Raw genomic sequence first — 20,681 nt, forward strand, 5'->3', positions numbered from 1 at the left:
ATAAAGCTTCCAGTACTGGAATTATGTTACATTTTATCTAGTTGTTGGTCAAAGAGGTCTCATGGAAATCCCCAAACAACTCAAGCTGTTGCCAAAACTAGAGGTTGCTCTCCACAAACTGACAGCAAGGTCCCATTGCTGAAAATAACACCTACACAAAACACTTAACATGGAGAAGTCAAGCTAGTACCTAAATAGAATCCCCCTCCATAAGTTCTTGGTACAGGAAGGTACTCTGCATGCTACCAAAAGAGAAACATAAACACCAAGCCAGCCACAAACCTTTGGTTCCAAAATGGTGTTCTGCCTGCAAAATATGTTAGGGCAATAGTAGTGGCACAAAGTTTGTGGGAGTAACCAACCAATATCTGATTTGACTTATGGCCTACTCCACAAGATGTAACCTATACATGACACTCCTTGGGGGACCAAGAACCTGAGACTAGATAATCTAGGGATTTAGGAGAAAACCAAATAATATTGTTCAAAAGAACAAAACAAAAATATAGCAAAAAAACATTACTCTTGGTGACACTCTGCTCTATTCATAGAGTAGTTTTCCACTCATCAGAGATGCTTCCTTCTGTAACAGACAGGAAGAAACAGAAACCCACCACCAGACATTATTCAGAGAGTGAGATACCTTGAAACACTCAGCCCTAAATGAGATGCCTCTATCAAATCCCTTCCCATTTTGAGCTTAGGGAATCCCGTGGAAGAGAAATCAGAAAGTATGAGAGTCAGAGAGGACGGAGGACTACACCAAAAAAACAAGGCCCTCTAAATCAACATGATCAAAACTCATATGAACTCACAGAGACTGAAGCAGAATGCATAGGCCCTGCAAAGGTCTACTACAGGTCCTCTGCATATATTATGTGGCTTCCAGTTTACTGTTTTTTTTTTTTTTAATGAGATTCTTGAGTGTATGGATGAGTGGATCTTTGATTTTTTTTAAAAAACTTCTCTTGGGATCTTTTCTTTCCCTCTGTTTGCTTGTCTTGTCCAAATCTTTTTGTTAATTTGTTTTATCTTATGTTATTTTATTATAAAGACAAAAATGAATATATATATATATAGTAATAAGCATTCAGAGACTTTAGAAACACTAAATTTATTATATAAGTCTCTGTATTCTATAGTGTTGGAAATTGACAAACTGCTACATTGTTCATACTAAAAGATGACTCATTATACCTTATGAATAAAAGATCATCACCTGATACAAGAGTATGATTACATCCTTAAATATACTTGTTAAGAAAATCTATAATTCAAATATGCTTCCTAAATATACTTCCAAAGTTTAGTAATAATGGACTCCATGCAGATAATTGCATTCCATTTTTTTAAAAGGTAACTGGAAAGGATGCTTTAAGCAAGGAGCTACATTAAAATTTAAATACACTAGTATCTTTGTGTTCAAACATAGAATAATTTTCCAGCAGTAAATAACAGGATCATCTTATTATATGCTTTGGCCTTGGTCTGTTTCAGAAGCATGGAGTTCCTCCTGGCATAATACTTAGTTTCTATCACCCAAAACCCAAACCACAAGCTCCCTGTGTCTCTTAATGTAGTCAGAAGAGGTTATTCTTGAAAGAAGCCTTGGAAACCACCAAATCTAACTGCTCACAACAGAGACAAGCAAACCTGAGCCAAGAAAAGGCAAGCATTTTGCCCTGGCTTGTACAACAAACATGGCAAAATCTCTTTGCTCCTCTGCAAGTGCTACTTCCACTAACTCATTGTATTTTGGTGCTGAAAGAAGGCATACTATGTCATCAGGACAAGATTTGGGAGCAGGTCTTTCTCACAGAGGATACTTGGGTGGTACATGAGATGCCCTCAACACTTTTGCCCTATGTGAGCTACTGAGCTAGCTGGGGTGGAAGGCTCTCAAGACCTTACTTACCTCTTCTTCCCGGAGCTTCTGCTTCCTCTTCTCTTCCACGGCTGCCCTCTTCTGATCCTCCCGCTGGCGCTGCTCCTCAAGTTTTCTCCATCGCTCCTCAATTTGTTTCTCATACTGAAGCTTGGCTCTTTTCTGTTTCTCTAAGATCTGTTGTTCCCGAGCAGCTGAGAAATGGAAGCAGTGTATCATTTCAAGTGCTCCTCATGCAGGTTGGATTAAGACAAAGAACACAGAAACAATAATCTGATGAGATCCCAGGATGCAGTGATTGAGATTGAGTGTTTTGTTATCTCTGCAACTCTGTAAGTGGTGTGGGGTATGTTAATAACTATGTTATCTCTCTGTCTTGGCTTCCTTCTCAGTTATACAGTGGCAGTAATAATAAGGTGAAGAAAAATATGCGATGCATGTAAAACACAGAAAGTACTTCCACACATAGATGTTATGGTATTATTGCTATAATTAAGCCAAACTTGTATACAACAGCTAAACCATACAGTGGCTAGAATGATGATGATAGTTTAAAGGTACAGTCCATCAGAATCATAAATAAATAAATAAATAAATAAATAAATAAGTGAGCATGCACAGTGATCTAAGCAAAGCATTAAGATAAATGAAGTTAAAAAAAAAAAAGATAAATGAAGTCTTGTCTTTGCTTCAAGCCTTTTACTAAGAAGCCTTTACCTCTACTTAGCCAGGCTAAGGAAAGTCTCTCTGGGGGTGGTAAGACCTGAAGGCCAAACAAGAATCCAACAGCTTCCTGTTCATCTCAGTTCAATGAGGGAAAGTATCATCTACCTAACTCACGGAACTCCATGGTGGTATCTATAGCCAACAAGAGGTTAAAAAACAAAAGCCTTTCTCAACTGGGCATACTGTTGTAATGCAGAAAATGAGTGCCTATTTTCTCATTTCTCTTGAGGATGGCCCTTCTAGATGCCAAAAGAGAAGGTTTTTTAAAATTCTTCTTTATGTACTGAGATAAAAGAAGATCTGAGAGATGGTTGAGTACATGTCCCTGGATCTGAACACACACACATATGAGTGCACATAGTGGATACCTAAGGGCATCAAGTCTGCCTCAGATCAGAAGAAACAACTGTTTTGTTTTATTTATTTGTATGGGTGTTTTGTTTGCATGTGTGTATGTGTACCATGTATGTGCAATGCCTAAGGACATCAGAAGAGGGCATTGGATCCCCTGGGACTAGAGTTATAGACAGTTGTGAGCTGATATGTGTGCTCTGGGAATCGAATCTGTGTTTTCTAAAGGCAGTCAGTTCTTAACAATGGAACCATCTCTCCAGCCCCAGTGGCAGCAATTGTTGTCCATAGCTCCAAGTATACTACCTAGGATACAGTGAAGGGTCAGTATTTTGTGAGTGAATGAACTGTTCATGAATTCCAGTTTTTGTGATCATGCAAGTTACTGTGTGAGTTCACACTCAAGTCTCTAGACTCATCTACCGGTCTTAGTTCCTTTTCCAGTCATTCACAGATTTCTAACGACCTTTGAAAATGATATTACCTCATTTCTACTTTTCCACTTTTGTGAACTTCAATAGCCAAAATATGCAACTTACCCAGACATTTTTCTCTTTCTTCTCGTCTCTCTTTGGCTAATCTTTGTCTCTCATCTGATTTTAAAAATCCATCCATTCCTACAAGATAGAAAACATAATTTTCAGTTTTTTATTCTTCTTTATCTACTGCGTGCTAGAGATGGTTATGTACTTGTCCCTGGGTCTGGACATACACATACATTATCCATTGTCACCAATTCATTTCAAGGAACTCATGTTCCATCATACATCCTCAGCCAGACCCAACAATTCAATGGCAGCAGTCATGGCTTCCACCTGTGCTTTCCAACATGTGTTGTAGTGGTGCTGACAACAGCCCTTTAGCTAATCTTTGTCCCAAGGCCTGACCTGGAGGGGTCAGAAATGCAATTAAGTGACACAGAAACCTAGCAGTGTGCAGAGACATTCATCAGTCTTATTCTAATCTGGCTTGTCGGTCCAGGGCAGAATAATTTAGGGGAGAAAAAAAGCCACAAGTTGAATATGACTTTGGATGTCAATTATTATACAGTTGAAAAATATTTAATGTTCTGAAATAATTAATTGTGGTGAATATATATGCGCACTTTAGTTCACTGTAAAATGTATCCCTTAAGTTTAATTTTAGTTCTGCCAAGTTTGCTTTGATATCAATATTAGTATCTCAGAATTGAAAAGAAAAAAACAAATATACTTCTATGTACTTAGCATGCAAATATCTGTAACAAATAAGATGAAATGAATAACAGCTATCCCCAAAAAATGTCTAGGAAAATATCCCTGCATCTCCATATCCCTACCCCATTCCTTTCAAAGGCCCTAAAGAACTTTCTAAATTCAAGATTAAATAAATAATGGCTGTGTAAGTTTAGAATAATTTATTGCATTGTTACTGTTGGTTGTTCAGGAAAAGTAGTATATACAGCTTACACATACCATTCTGGAGAAACAAGCTTTATTATTAATGCAACCACATTCCCAGTGCCTCGCCCTTCCTCTCATACCAACTTCATAGTATGTTTTGCTGACATAGCAATCTCCACTTCTTCCAGCGACTATTCTAGTTGCTGTCCAGAAAAGGATAAGAGAAGCAAGGCCTGAAGTGTAGGCACTGAGGATAAAGATGAATGACATGACAAACTGAATTGTCATGATTTCCAACATGTGTTTGGTTCTGCAGTGTAAATTATGTATCAAGAATACTAAAGTTCAAGAGACAATTACAAGAATAATCCAGTCCTTGACTACAAGTTGACATAATTCATGTTTAGTTTTAGTCAGTTCTTAATTATGATACTACCAACAACATGAATGCTATCATGGATTTAAAGACCCAACTCCAACTCATTCCAAGCCCTCAACAATGTGACTTCAACCTCACCACTTCTCCCCTCCTCTCATATCTTCTAGTTTACATTGCCTGCCCCTTGTTCTACCACCACCAACACTGCCATATTTTTAACCTCACCCACCTTCAAGACTCCAAGATCCATGATGGCCCATGCTCCAATACAAATTGTGAAGCCCTTACTTCATCTTTCCTGTACAGAAAAATAACTTCCTTTCCCTGGCAGCCTCTAAAGTGATATATAACTGGGACTTCCCGGGGTTTGCCTAGTTCCAACTACTACCTCTTACCCAGGGTGTACAAGGCACACACATAGCGCTGAAATTGAAATTAATGATACTAAGAACATCAGCTCTTTTCTTAATTTAGGTTTTAGTCTCTATCTTAATTTACACTCGGATGAATCTGTTTTATCTAAAATCTGAAAGCTTCAATAATAATAATAATAACCTAGGAGGCCTAGTTAAACGCAGCCCACGCCAATGTGGCTACTCTCGACCTGAGCCTCGATCGGTACACCACACCACAATGTCTGCTTTACATAGGAGGCAAGTCTAGGGAATGATCAAAATGCTCCTTAATTAGAGAAAGAAAAACTGGAAGAAAATGATGGTCAAAAAGCTGCCTCAGAAGGCTGTAACATGGACATGCAAGGTCTCAGGCTGCCCTCTTGTGGGCACATGTAAGACACAAGTTTCCCTTCCAGAAATAATTTATGGTCAGCAGCAGCAGCTTCATCATAATAGAGGTGACAAATAAGCAATTACTATGAACCAACTACAGCTCAGCATGGTGATAACACATGCCTTTAACCTCAGTCCTTGAGAAGTGAAGGGAAGATAATTTTCAACTATAGATAGGCTAGTTTAAGGCAAGCCTAATACCCATGCTACCTTTTACACACACACACACACACACACACACACACACACACCACTATGGACAAAGTACACTACATGAATTTATTGGGCTCAACCACCCTATGATGACATCTTACAAGTGTAGAAACAGGAGTACAAAAAGGTTAATTAATTTGTTCCAGGTCACATGGTCAAAATAGACAATCTGGATTCTATATAATCTGGGAACTTGACCCTAACACTCATACTTTCAATTATCAGTTTTTTTCCAAAGGAAATGTAGCACCTTCTTTGGTTCCTTGGTTCAGCAAAGGAACAAATCATATCCTGATCCCATAAGCCTGAAAATCTGGAGAAGTATGAAATAGGCAGTATTGAGAGCCAAGTATGGGCACAGCTGTGCACAGATGCAGCAAGTACCACTTCAGCTCATTATTTGTTTGTCTCTCAGACTGATGGTCTGGAAATATTTACTCAGTACTATCTTAGAGACTGAAGGTGAGTGGAGAATGGGTGAAAGCTATAATACTCTGGGAACAACTTAGGTTCCTCCTGGCTGAAGCAAGCAATTCAGCTTTGCTGCCCTGATTAAAAAAAACAAACAAAGCAAAACAAAACAGCCTAATATGGGTAACCTGGAATCTCTGTGCTATCCATTTGGCAGCCATGAACTACACAAAAACAAATAAATAAGAGTTTTGTTCCTGGGTCACATAGCACACATTAGGCACTCCATAGGCACGTTGGATTGCTACTCTACTGCATAGCAATGGTAGAGAAGTCTGAAATCCCATTCCTGTGACTCTTTCCCTTCAAGTTTAGTTACTCTGGGTCAGATGAAGAAAAGCATTATGTGCATTCAATCAGGATTGAAGTTTTACTAGGTATGGTGATTTGAGTGACAAGTGAGGGGCCCCCATAGGCTCAAATATTTGAATGTTTGGTTCAGGTTAGTGAAACTGTTTGGAAGAATTAGAAGATGTGAACTTGGCAGGGCAGTGGTGGCAAACTCCTTTAATCCCAGCACTTGGGAGGCAGATGCAGGCTGATTTTTGAGTTCGAGGCCAGCCTGGTCTACAGAGTGAGTTCCAGGACAGCCTGGGCTATACAGAGAAACCCTGTCTCGAGAAGCCCTGTCTCGAAAAACCAAAGGAAAAAAAAAGAGAAGATGTGAACCTGTTGGAGGTGGTTTGCAGCTAGAGGTGGGCTTTGACATTTCAAAAGGCCCCTCCCTCTTCCTTTCCACCCCGTTTGCCACCTGTGAAGACAGGATGTAAAGCTCTCTGCTACTGCTCCAGTACCATGATTGACTGCTTCCCACCATGATGATCATGCACTAACCCTCTGAAACTATAAGCAAGTTTCCCAACTAAATGGTTTGTTTTATAAAAGTTGCTTTGGTTGTGATGTCTCTTCGCATTAACAGAACATTAACTATAACACTTGATAAGACACCTAAGGTTCCAACCCCTCCCTCTTCTTCCTCACAGCATATTCCTCTCCTATTTAATGGTCCAAATGTGTCAAGAACTTCTTACTTGAAGAAAAGCTAAACAACTCAGCTCCAGCTTCTACCTTCTGACTACTGACAAACTTCCAGAGGCTAACAAGAGACCTTTGGGTTCATTTCAGTGTAAGGAGAGTTGGAAAATAAATGAAACATCCATGGACTTGATCAGATACTACTCAAAACAAAACAGCTAAATTTAAGACAGAGGAATCATGTGAGATTATCATGACCACCAATGCAGGAAATGCTTTCTACAGAAATAATATACTCAAAGATTTAACTCCAAAAAAAAGTCTAAGTTTGTTCTCCTATAGAACCATCCTTTATTCTGTTGTGCTTTACATGTGGACATTTATTTTCTCTTTTTTAATACAGACACACAATTTTATCCTGTAAGCCCCAATTAAAACAGGTGGCTGACTGAACTGTGCTTACCAGGGATTGTGGAGTTTGGGGTAATAAGAAGTAGAAAGGTATAATGGACATTAGGAAGGGGATCCTTGTGGTGATAGAGTCTCTATTTTGACTACATTAATATAAACACATTTACTGTGGCATTGCATTTTAATTTGGCGATCTCTCTGTAATACTTCCCATAACTGCATGTAAATCAACAACGACCTCAAAACAGAGACATTTAACTATAAAGAAAACAAATCTAGCTCAATTATGAAGCCCTGGAATAGACCCAAACAGAAAATGGTGTTTTAGAGATACCCCTGTTCCCATTCTAGATGTAGCAACACTTGCCAAGGCAATGCAACTGCATTCAGATAAATGTTTGCTTCAAAATTTATGAATACAAAAATTAAAACACTGATACTGAGAAAGCAAACAACAGCATAATCTCACACTTCACTGATTTACTGTCAGTGGGGATAGCTTCCCATTATCCTTGAGCTGCAGCAATGCGTTCTTAAAACCTCATTTTGACATGAATTTTATTAGCCTGAAGCACTCTACTAGAATATTAATGACTTAATATTAGTCAATTATTCATGAATACTGGTAAGATTATTGAAATTTAAATTTTCTAAGGAAAGCCATCTGTTTTAAAACTTAATTGAACAAGTGAATTTTATTTTATTATTTATTTTGGCTTTTTGAGAAAGGATCATTCTACAATGTAGTCCAGACTGACCTCAGTCAAAATCATGGCATTACTCCTACTTCAGCCTCCTAGGTTACAGGGATTATAGGCATGTATATTACCACATCTGGATCTGAACAAGTGTATTTTAAAACAACCTCAATTACACTAAGTGTAAAGGTGGTGAAACTTCAGTGTCTGGGGGACAGGAATCAAGAGCTTATATAAGAAGTTCAATGAAAGCCCCCACTTTCTGTGGGGAGTCTCCCATATCCCTACATGAATAGTCAAATAAACTCTGGCTCAGAAGGTACATGGGAACTGATTTAACAGTGGTTCTGGTTTGTACTGAGTCTCTTTTAAACACATTGAAAACATCCTAGCAGCAAGATTATTAATTACTATGTGAGGCCTCCTTAAACACAAGCCAAAAATTACTTTAATTAGAAAGTAGCCTGTACCTGATATTTCATTATAGTGGCAAAAATGAAGGAGGAAGAAGACGAAGGAGGAGGAGGAGGAAGAGAAGATGATGATGATAGACCCAAGCATGGTGGCATACACCTTTAATCCCAGCACTTGGGAGGCAAAGGCAGGTAGATTTCTGCTAGTTAGAGGCCAACCTGGTCTAGATAGATCCTGTCTATTAGTAATAACTATAATGAAGCAAGAGATTAAGGCTCCAAATGATGCACTTTGACTAGCTAGAGCCATAAAAGAAGGAATGAAGGGGATGGGAAATATTTTGAAAAACAACTAAGAAGTTTCAGGTTTCTCTTCCTTTCTTCCTTATGAAACAAAGTCTCATGTAGCATAAACTGGCTTCAGACTCTGTACCTAAGGATAACCTTAACTTCTGATGATCACTGTGTCTGTACCTCTAGAATGCTGGAATTATAGATATGAGCTCATATTTAAAAAACAATGTAATGGTTTGCATCTCTAATCCTAGCACTCCTATGGCAAGTTGGAAGCAGAGAAAGGACAGTTGCCCAGAAGTTAATGGGACCAGCTAACCTGGAGTATGCAGGCCAAGTGCCAAAACAAGAGACTTTATTACATCAACAAGATGGGAGACAAGAACTGACATCTCAAAAGTGTCCTCTTTTACACATTTAGTGTGTAATGTGTTAGAATGGCATATGTGAAAATGTGCTAGAAAAAAAATCCTGAAATCTCACTGAACTTCAATATTTAGTGAACTGAAAATACTTTGATAGAATCTAGACATTTTAAATTTTGAGTTAGATCTATTGACTTAGGTGAGGGTGTGGTGCTGGGAATTTAATCTAAGATCGCACATGTGCTAGCTATGCACCAGTGAGCTATATTCCTAACCCAGATATACTACTTGCATTCAGAAAATACCACATAGTTCTAGCTCATAGTTTTAATTTAAATGCTTCAAAGCAAAGCCATTCTATAAGGTCACTAAATTTTTCATTACAGTTTGAGAACAGAACTAACTCTAAATTCCCTCTGTACTTTGGGATAACTGCTCAGTGCAATGGATTGTGAGACAAGTTAGCAGCAAGAAATAAAACAGCTTTTTCCCCCTAGCAATCACAACATTTTTTAAAAATGAAATCCAAGTCCATCAAAGTCCCTACGAGGATATCAATGAATAATCCTTCAGTATTAAAATCAGAGCTTAATCAGATACATGTATAATTCACACAAAAAATAAAATTCTGAGAAGTCAATTTAACATAGTATTGGTACTTAAAAACTTTCAAACCATGAAATTGCAGAGGGAAGGGCTCTGTAAGAGCCCTGTTGAGTCAGACAAATGAGAGTGTTGCACTTGAGTTCTGCCCTTACATTCTTGACTTCCTGCATACAGTCTGTCTAGCCTGGAGTATGCAAGTACTTGGATTTTGGTTACATAGATGTGGAATTCAGGTAGAAAGATTTTCTGGACTTCAAAAAGTGAGTCAGCTTGGCCTGATAGACTTTGGAAAGGGAGCAAATACTGGTGACCAGAGAATAAAGGAAAGAAGGAAACAGTAGCTGGGAGGCAAGGGAGTCAAAAGCTGCCACCAGGAAGAATTTTTGCTGGGAACTGAGGAAGGAAAAAGGTGTAAGAGACTCTTGGAAGGTATAAGAGTATACATATGTGTGTGCCTGAACAGACATGTACATACTGGGAGCTAGAGGAATGGGCAAAGAGCTACAGGTTAGGAATTCATCTTCTCTTTTTTTCAATCATCAGTAAAATATGAATTGCTTTCAATCCCTTTGGACTACTGAATGTTATTTCTTTTGCTATCATATGGGATTTCTGGTATTTATTTGAGATCTTTATTTTAGTTCCACTTAATATTTATTATTATATAATAATAATAATTAGTGATTTACAATTAATAATGATTAAATGATGATGATGTCATCTGTATGTGTGGTGCTAGGGATCAAACCTAGGGGCTTTTGTATTCCAGGTATACATTCTACCACTGAACTACCTACTCATCCCCAGGATATTTAATTTTAAAACAAATAACTAAACAGGAAATAACCTCAGGAGAATTACAAGATTATATACATATTCTGACCAGAACAGAGCAAAATAGCATAGCATCTATTTGAAATATGTACCTCAGAAATAAAAATGCATTTATTGTAATAATTTACTAACTCTACTGACAATTTTTCTGGAGGGTAGGGATTCTAATAAGATTATTCAAGCTTTGCCATCTATCAGAAACCCTTGAAGGATTATTAAAAACAGACTTCAAAGCCCAGCATGATGGTACAGATCAATAATCCCAGCACTAGGAGACAGAAGCAGGAACATGATGGGTTTGAAGTCAGCCTAGGCTACACAGACTTACTCTATCTCAAAACCACAAACAAAAACACAAAACAAAAACAAACAAACAAATAAACAAGTGCTGAGTATATAGCTCAAAGGTAGAGCACTTGCCAAAGCCCAGGGCTCACTCTCTAACACTATAAAACAAAACTAAGGTGGGAGGAGTACCGAGAGGAAGAGAAGGAGTAAGGAGAGGAGGAGAAGAAGGAGAGGAGAAGCTAGGTGGTGAAAGAGAGAAAGAGAGAGAAAGAGAAAGAGAGAGAAAGAGAGGGGGGATATGGAGGCAGATGTTCACGTGTCTCCACCAGTCAAAGATAGTTGATATATCTAGGTTGGGTATTGGGTTTCACTTCTGATTGAGCAATACCAAACTTATAAATCCTTTGATTAACATTTTTAAAAAGTGTATAAAAGCAAAAAGGAAAAGGAGGCATGGGATAGGGGTTTTCTAGGGAGGGGAAATGGGGAAAGGGGATGGCATCTGAAATGTAAATAAAATATCCAATAAAAATAAATTAAAAATATAAATAAATAAATAAATAAATTGGACTGTTAGGCTTCACACCCAGTTACTTACTGGATCAGAGGACCTGAGAATCTACAGTTCTCTAAGTGTTTAAGTGAGCCATGCTGGTCTGGAGACCATATTTTAAAAATATATTTATTTTTACTTATATGTGCATGTGTGTTTGCTGAGTATATATCATGTGTGAGCAGAATCACAGATTTCAGAAGAGGGTGCTATATCCCATGGAGCTAGAGTTACAGGCAGTTGTGAGCCACCCAATGTGGGTTTTCAGAACAGAACTTGGGTTCTCTATAAGAGCAGTATATGCTTTTAAAGACTGAGCCATCTCTTTAGCCTCTGGAGACCCTACTTTGATTTTCTTGTTGATGTTCTCATAATCGACTTCCCACCTGTTGTAATCTTTTGATTTTGTTTAAATTCTCTCCAACAGTAAGAAGAAATCTTTACTATCATCAAACATATTTCCTTCAAGGATAATTTTAATAAAAATGTATTTTGAACTAAGCAAGCCTAGAACAGTAAAGCTCAAAACTCACTACTATCATGAAGATACAGATATCCAGGTATCAAAATACATATTTTTAAAATGTATATAAACACCCTGGATCTTATGGCACATGTCTTTAATCCTAGCACTTGGGAGGTTGAAGAGAATTCCTGTGAGTTTGAGTCCAGCCCAGCCTATACAATGACTTTCAATCCAGACAGGAATACATAGTGAGATCCTGTTTTAAATACACACACTCTCTCTCACACTATCTCCCTCCCTCCCTGAAAAAGATGGAGAAATGCCTAGGTAAATCTTGTATAAACAGTTATTTTATTGTGTCATTTAGGGACTAAAGACAGAAAAGATATGTGTGTATGTTCAAGATAGATGCAACTTTTCTTCTGAGCAATTCTGATCCATGAACTCTGCAGTTGCAGAATCTGCAAACACAGAAGACCAACTAGTCTACGTAACATATGAAAAAAATGAGTTATCACCACCCCTACTTAGATATGGCCTTTAAATTATAATGTAATTTAAAGTGCTTATGATATGTATTAAATATTTGGAAAGCATTGGTGCTCCTCAATATAATAACCTTTATCTCACCAACATGCGTGCTACTTCACTTGAGAATTAGTTCCTAACACTCTTTGAGACTGGAATTTAGCTTTCAAATTAGCAACACAGTGTGCTTGTCCCAAGCCTCTAGCACAATACTCATTTTGTCTTAGAACTTTTGTTTCCTGTCTTAGGGCATAGAAGGCTAAAAGGGACTACTGTGCTTATAAGTCAATCTTGGGTTAAGGTAATGGACCTATCTGCCAAAACTCATTGGTTGGTACCCTTAAAATCTCTACATTGTAGTTTATATAATATATAACTGCTTCAAAATTCTGCAACAAAAAATAGAAAACAAAAATTTTAGTGCTGGCCAACAGTCTGTATGCAACTTGTGTTCAAAGCTACAGAAAATTGACCCAGAGAATACCTGAGATATCCCAAGCTTCATTGTAGTCCTATGAAAATGTAGGGAGATTTAAGAGTCAATGCTGGTGTCTCCAGTACAGAAATCATGAGTTATGAGCATAGAAACTGGAGTCACCTTCCAAGGGCCCAGTGATTAGCTGGAATTTTAAGGCTCATAAAAAAAATCAAGGCAACAGAATATGGTGGCATATGCATGCAATCCCACCACTTGGGAGGTCTAGGTAGAAGGATCTGAAGCTCAAAGTCATCTTCACCTACTGGGCAAATCTGAAGCCAGTGTGAATTACATGACACCCTGCCTCCAGCCAGAGAGACATGGAAAAAAGATCTGATTTCACTGAAGATTTTGGCAAATAAGATGTGAGAAGCTATTTCTTGGTCCTGAACCCTTCTTTGACAAAAAAAAAAAAAAAAAACAAAAAAAAAAAAAACATTGTTTTCCAGGATCACTGTTAAATCTGCCAGAGTCTTTAACTGCTTCCAGTCTGCACAAATTCTTAATTGCAATGTCCAAATAGGCTTGCTCTTTTTACAGTTGTTGGGCTGTACCCCAATTTATGTGAAAATCTCAGCCATTTTGGCATTGAGGGTTGCTTTTGGCATCTATGTGGCCCAACTGTATCCCAGGACTAAGGAATCTTACATAAACCCTTAACACTAACAGTTTCATTGTAAGTTCATCTCCTATAAAAGAAAATGTGTTGTCTACCTCCCGGGGATGAAAAAGGAGTAGGTTGTAAAACACCGTTTGGCACTCAGAAGCATTCATAGATAAATCCTTTTCTTTTATGATATATGAGAACACAAATCAAACAAATTGTGACAAATTCTGACTGTTCCTGCAATTCTGCCGTAGAATCACTTCAGTGTTCCTAATTAAGAATACCATGTTATTCCCCCCCAGGAACTACCACAATTTCCTAAAGGTCACAATTTCCATTCTAATTAATTTTTGATCAAAAAGATCACTCAGAAAAATGATATTAACATACTCAAAGGTATCTAAAAATGACAAAAGATAGAAGAAAATGAAACTCAACTGACTATCTACTGAACACCATGATGCAAAAGCTTAACTCCTACCCTGGCTTCTCATTAAAGAAGCAGAGCTCCTATGCTTCTAAAATAAATACAGTACCAATATGTACAATTTCAAAGGAAGCCAATATATACCATATACTCTATTCACAGTATGATCTGCTACGTATGTGAAGACTACACAGCTTAGATTAGGACTCCCTAAGATAAATTGGTGATTGGACACTGAATTCTATCCTCCCAGCTTTCTTCATTGTATGGTAGCCACACAGACCTCATGCTTCCATACCCTCTGCATTTCTGATCATCACAGACTTTTTTCTATGTGTCTATTATTCACCCATAAGAATTCAGACTCTACTTCTCCTGCTGGGAAGTAATCACACATATACAAAAAAACAGGCAAATGATATTAGCACTTTATGAGTGAACACGGATAACACAGCAAGTGTAGAGATTTCTATCACGGACAAGATAAACAGTGTCCTAATTCCATTTTACTTATGGGAAACAAGTGCTGAATTATTTTTATCATAGATTAACACTGAGCAGATATTTTAAAAGTCTGTAGACTTGGGAGGTACCTAATACCTAATTTCTGCTCCTGGCCAACAATTGTCTGAAAACTGTATAAGTAACCATCTTCAAGCCTTCTGTGATCCACTTTAGCCAGGTCTGTGAGTCTGGGGCTTCCCCTAGCTAAACAGATGAGCTTCTATCACCAGGAATCTGACAATGTTCTGTCTTAAGAAGTAAAACAAGGTATTATGTAGCTGGCTCAGTTAGCAAACTGCTTTCTAAAGAAGCATGAGGACCTGAGTTCTGATCCCCCAGACCCACATAGAAAGCCAGGGGCTGTCTGTAATCCAAGCACCAGGGAGGCAGACATAGGATTATGGGGGCTTGCTGTCCAGTCAGTCTAACAGAATCAGTGAGCTCCAAGTTCAACAAGGGTCCCTGGCTCAAACATAAGGCAGAGAATGAAAAGATTTAATATTGGCCATTTACTTCCAAACGTACACACGTTTATGCACCCATTCCCCCACAAGTATCGAAACATGAATAACACACACACACTCAAACACACACACTTCAAAGTTGCTCTCAGAACAACAGTTTAGTCTATTTCCCCCAACCAAAGCCTACTCATGAATATAAAAAATGGCATGACAGATCTTATTCTAAAAGTACACTGTTTTTCTATCATGTATCTCTGAAAATTCCACAGCAAAAACCTGTTAATACTTGCTATATTCCCAGCAATACGGAGATATAATAGAAGATGTGTGTGCATGTATATGCATGTATGTATCATGACCAGTAACACACACTGCTCTTCTTTTAAAACACCAAACAATTAGCGGACTCATTACAAAGAGCCTGTCAATTCTCTTTCATCAAGATCATTTGTTTTGAGCAAAGTGGTTTGCCTTAATTAATAGCTAACAGTAATCAATAAGAAATGGCAAAATATTCTGATTTATCCACAAAAAATTGCCTTGTCTAAAATTCTCAGCATAACCAAATCTTTCCTATGTTGATACTTATAATCAACACAGCATTTTATAAGTTTTAAATATTAGTATTTAATGCAATTATAGTTTTTAATTTTTTTTAAATTTGTTTTCTGAGATAGGGTCTTATGTAGCCTAGGCTAGCCTCGAACACCCTATATAGCTATGACTAACCTTGATCCTCCTGTTTGTATCTCCCAAGTGTGCAGAATAATCTCCCAAGAATTACAAGTGTGCCAGAGTATTGGGATTACAGATGTGCACTACCACAACTGACTCAAAAAATTTTTAGTTCTAAAGAGACAAGTAAAATATCAGTGCTTTTGGTGGCCTAAATGAGAATGGCTTCCATAAGATCATGTTTGAATACCTGGTCCCTAGTTGGTAGAACTATTTGGGAAGGATTAGGAGGTGTGGCTTTGTTGAAGGGAATGTGCCCTAGGGGTTGGTTTCAAAAGCTCAGCCTCCTCTTCCTCCCCCTCCTCCTCTCCTTCCTCACATGGATTGAATGGCCCCTTAACCCCACCCCCCACCCCCAAGGAGCAGAGGGCTCAGGAAACTCAAAAGAAACAAAACTAAGGAATTTCCTCCTGCTGATTACATAAGCAGTAAACAATTGCTGGGCAGAGGAAACTCTTCCAGGAACTGCCTGCAAACTTTGCAGATAATCAATTCCTCCAAAAAACTTTCTTTAGCAGTAACTCATGCTGGATTGGGGATTTTTAAGATGTAGCTCCTCTAGTCACCCATGTTCCCATAAGTAACCTCAATAAAACAGGTTGACAAAGATTAATGAAAATAAAATCATTTCTTTGCTGTCATTGTTCTATCTGGGGTAAACAGTTGCTTCTGTGCATTTCCTCAGGTAAAGTAATTCAACAGTTTTTAATGACTAATAACATTTCCTGAGTTCTTAACTCTATGCTGTGTACTGTGTTAAGTGCTTATCACATATCATCTTACTTACATCTTAAAAGAACCTAAACCAAGTAGATTTAGCTACAAAAAAACAATAAAAAAGCTACAGTGAACCAATCTTTTATCAGTCAATAACAGTACTCTCTATATTAAATACTAATATTTACACATTTGGAGATGGTACTTTTTGAAGGCAGGAAATTTCTGTCCCAGAACTCACTCACTTACTCACATGAGACATACCCTGAAGTCTTAGTTCCTCACTTCCAGACCATATCATAGATCAGTATCAGATCAACTTTTGGCTTCACTTTCACTGACCTACAGACCAGCCAATGAAAAAGCAAGATTCACAGTGGCAGAATGTAAGCAGGTGACTTACAAGGACAGCACAGTGCTCAACTGTGTTCATCACTGCTTTGGTTCGGGGGCTGAAGTAAGTGTGTGTGTGTGTGTGTGTGTGTGTGTGTGTGTGTGTGTACACATCAGGGTCTCACTACGTAAATTTGGTCGACCTGCAACTCACTATGTAGACCAGGCTGACCTCAAAATCAATGTTCTGTCTGTCTTATTAGTACTGGGATTAAAGGTGTCTCCATGTTGGGAGGGTTGGGGGTACTGAATTCCTGTATTTGCTTCTCTCACAATTCATTCAATTTGGGAATTACTCAAGGACTTAGTTAACCAGATAATGTCATGTGAGAAAAGTGAAGGAAGAAGGGAAATGGGTGTACAGGGACATGTAAAAATATATCAAGACAGGGAAGACTAGGTAGGCTGTATAGGGTTGAGGATTGAGGGGAATAGGGAATTACTGTTGATGAGTGCAGAGTTTCTTTGGGGGATCATGAAATGTTGTAGAATTTATTATGGCAGTGTTTATATAACTTTAAATATGCTAAGATATTGTATACTTTAAATGGGTGATTTTGCTATGTCAAGAGAGAGGGGGAAAGGGAGGAGTCTAGGTATCTATATAGCTCAATGGTAGAATGCTGGCCTAAATTGTGCAAGGTCTTGGGTTCTAACTCCAGCTAAAAAACAGAAGACAGAATCTAAGTATGGGGGCTCACATATGTAATCTTAGTACTCAGGAGGCAGATACAGAAAGATTGCTACAAGTCTGAACCCGGCCTAGTCTACACAGTGAGTTCCACACTACCCTTCATAGCAAGACTGCATCTCAGCACCATCCCACCACAGATAAAAAGAAATAAAAAAAGGACAAACTACCAAAAAACACAATAAAATAATACTCAAGATACAAAACATTAAAGCCACAACTATAAGATGAGAATATGGGGAAGGCAGAATACCCTTTCTGTATGAATGGGACACATTAACAAAAGCCAAATTGAGGCTTATTCTTTGCTCCAACCCAGAACACTAAATCAGAAAATGAAGTATTTAAGATATTTATTTATTTAAAATAAAACGTTTCATGTTTGAAAATAAAATTAGCTGCAGAATTTGGGATCTAAACCAGAGAATGAGATGAGGGTGGAATGTGGCCTAGTGGTAGAGTGTCAACCTAGAAAGCACACATCTCTGGGTTCAACTCTTCAAAACACACACATATATGCATGCGCGCGCGCGCGCGCGCACACACACACACACACACACACACACACACACACAAAACAGATATAAAAAACAAGTAGTCTGGAGGCAAGGAAGGTGATAGATAAAAACAAACACCACATGAAGGAGAGTCTACTCTAGAAGCCAGGCTTCCAGAGCACTGCTGGGGAATCTGACCCATTTGTGATATTCCTTGCAACTTCCTGTTCCAGAAAAGAAAGCCTCAAGAGTGGTTGAAAATATGTCAGGCAGCAAGGGAGCCAGCCATTTTAAACTTTAGGTCTAAAAGCCTCATGGTGGACAGTGTATTCTTGCTAACAATTTCAAAACCTTCGGTATAAATAACTTTCTGCACTAATCCTGAATACTTCCTGATACCCAGCCACCATCAAGATTCTCTCTCTCCTGGTAGTCCTAAGAATCTATAAATCAGTAAATAAAATAATTTTCATCTATATATAGTACCAAACTATAGCGAATTACGATATGACCCAGGAATTCCACTTTTTGGTACATACTACACTGAAAAACAGGAACTCATAGTTAGTTTCATTCCTACATTTCTAACAGCATTATTCATGATAGCAGAAAAGGGAAGCAACTCCAGAGTCCATTGATAAATGGATAAACAAGATGTATACTCTTCAGAGAATGCATTATGCAGCCTTAAAAAGAAGTGAAAGTCCAACACAAGATATGACATCATTGAATCATGAAGACATTATACTAAGTGAAATCAGTCACCAAAGGGTAAATTTTATCTTACTCCACTGATATGAGTTATCTATAATAGGCAAATGGATAGAGACAGAAGATAGAAAAGGAAAATGAAGTGTTACTGTTGAACATAATGATCATGGAGCTTCTGTTGACAATGTTAAAAATATTCTGAAAATAGTACTGATGGTGAGACAGCATGGTAAATATACTTAATACCACTGAACTGTACCCTTAGATTGATAAAATTATAGTTTGTATTACATATATTATCACAGTGAAAAGGAATTTCAAGTTAAAATTCTTACATATAAGAACCCACTACTGATATTATGAGATCAAGAATATGTCAACCCAAAAGATAGGTCTTTGATATGTATGTATGTATTTATTATGTATATGAGTATTTTACTGGATATATGTATGTAAAGTATGAGTGTATGGTACCCTACAGGCCAGCAGAGAGATCCCCTGAATTTTAGAGTTACAAACTTTTAAAGCCACTATGTGAATGCTAAGCAAACCTGGATTCTCTGAAAGAGAAGTGAGTGCTCTTAACTGCTGTGCTATCTCTCCAGCCCTTGTTGTTTTTTGTTGCTGTTGTTTTGTTGGGTTTTTTTTTTTTTTTTGTATTTTTAGGCAAACTCTCACACTCTGTATTCCAAGCTGGCTTCTAACTAAGTACCCTAGGGTGGCCTTGGAATCATAGCAACACTCCTGCCCCAACCTCCTGAGTGCTATGATTGGAGGTATGTACCAACATCCCCATGGTTTTTTAAGTGATTACTTATAGGAACCACAGACAGAAAACAGCTGAAAATATGTCCTTCTGTAAAAGAAATTTCCTTTTATCTACATTGTAAGTAACAGATGCACAGGCTTTCTTTCCTAAATTTCCCCTTATCTGCCTATGGTAGTTTGAATGAGAATGGTCTCTTGATCTCCAATTGGTGGAACTGGTTGGAAAGCATTAGGTGGGGTGGTCTTGTTGGAGGGGTGTATCACTGGGCTTAATTTTGAAGTTTTCAAAAGCCCATGCCATCCCTATTGCAGTCTCAACTTGCAGTTCAGTTTGAGATATGAGCTCTTGGCTGTTCCTGCCACAATACATTCCCTTCACCATCATAGACTCTAACCCCCTGAAATTATAAGTTCAATTAAAGGCTTTCTTTTATAAACTGTCTTGGTCATGGTGTTTTATCACATCAAAAGAAAATTACTGCCTAAGGCAGATCTAGAGAAAACCTAGGAAAGATTACTAAAGAAAGATTTTTTTTTTTATACTTAAGAACCTTTGGTCACCTTGTATCTTTTTTTTTCCAACTTCCCATAGCTTAATTCCACATCTTCCCAGAAACTCCAAGCTTCTATTCCTGTAAGCTTCAACCATTAAGACCTTATATTTTCTTTTTTATGTGGCTCTTGTATCTATAAACAAAACTTATTTGTGAGTAGTTTTCTATTTATCTACTGTAAGTTCATTTCACTGGCTAAATTTATCAAAACTTCTGAGAACTTAAACATTCTTTTAGTAAGATATAAACTGTCCTTATACTAGTAAATATGTGTATCCTACAATATCTATTTCTGAGTACTACAGCAGCACAAAAAAAGGCTGCAGAAAAGGATGTCTTCTTATAAATACAAGGATATCAATGTATTTTATGACTTATTGTCTATACATTCAACTTAGTGTTTGGAAGAAAGACTAAGTTCACTGCAGTGTGATGCACATCTGCTTTCCTTTCTGTTAAGTAGCGTATAGCTGTAGGACAACACCCTAGACCAGCACTGGCTACATAGG

The 20,681-nt window shown here is 37.8% G+C and overlaps 1 protein-coding gene across 9 annotated transcripts in view; it reads right to left on the bottom strand.

Moving 5' to 3' along the window:
* The window catches only part of Map7d2 (MAP7 domain containing 2), a 101,290-nt gene that overhangs the window by 59,928 nt on the left and 20,681 nt on the right, over positions 1–20,681 (bottom strand). For all 9 annotated transcript variants that reach the window (XM_034486038.1, XM_034486040.1, XM_034486039.1 and 6 more), the window contains exons 2-3: positions 3,502–3,579; positions 1,916–2,079 (exon numbers count right to left, since the gene is read on the bottom strand). In XM_034486038.1, the coding sequence (XP_034341929.1) occupies positions 1,916–2,079; positions 3,502–3,579 (242 nt within the window). The remainder of the gene's footprint in view (positions 1–1,915; positions 2,080–3,501; positions 3,580–20,681) is intronic.

Source organism: Arvicanthis niloticus, chromosome X (genome assembly GCF_011762505.2).
Source record: "Arvicanthis niloticus isolate mArvNil1 chromosome X, mArvNil1.pat.X, whole genome shotgun sequence".
Taxonomy (NCBI): Eukaryota; Metazoa; Chordata; class Mammalia; order Rodentia; family Muridae; genus Arvicanthis; species Arvicanthis niloticus.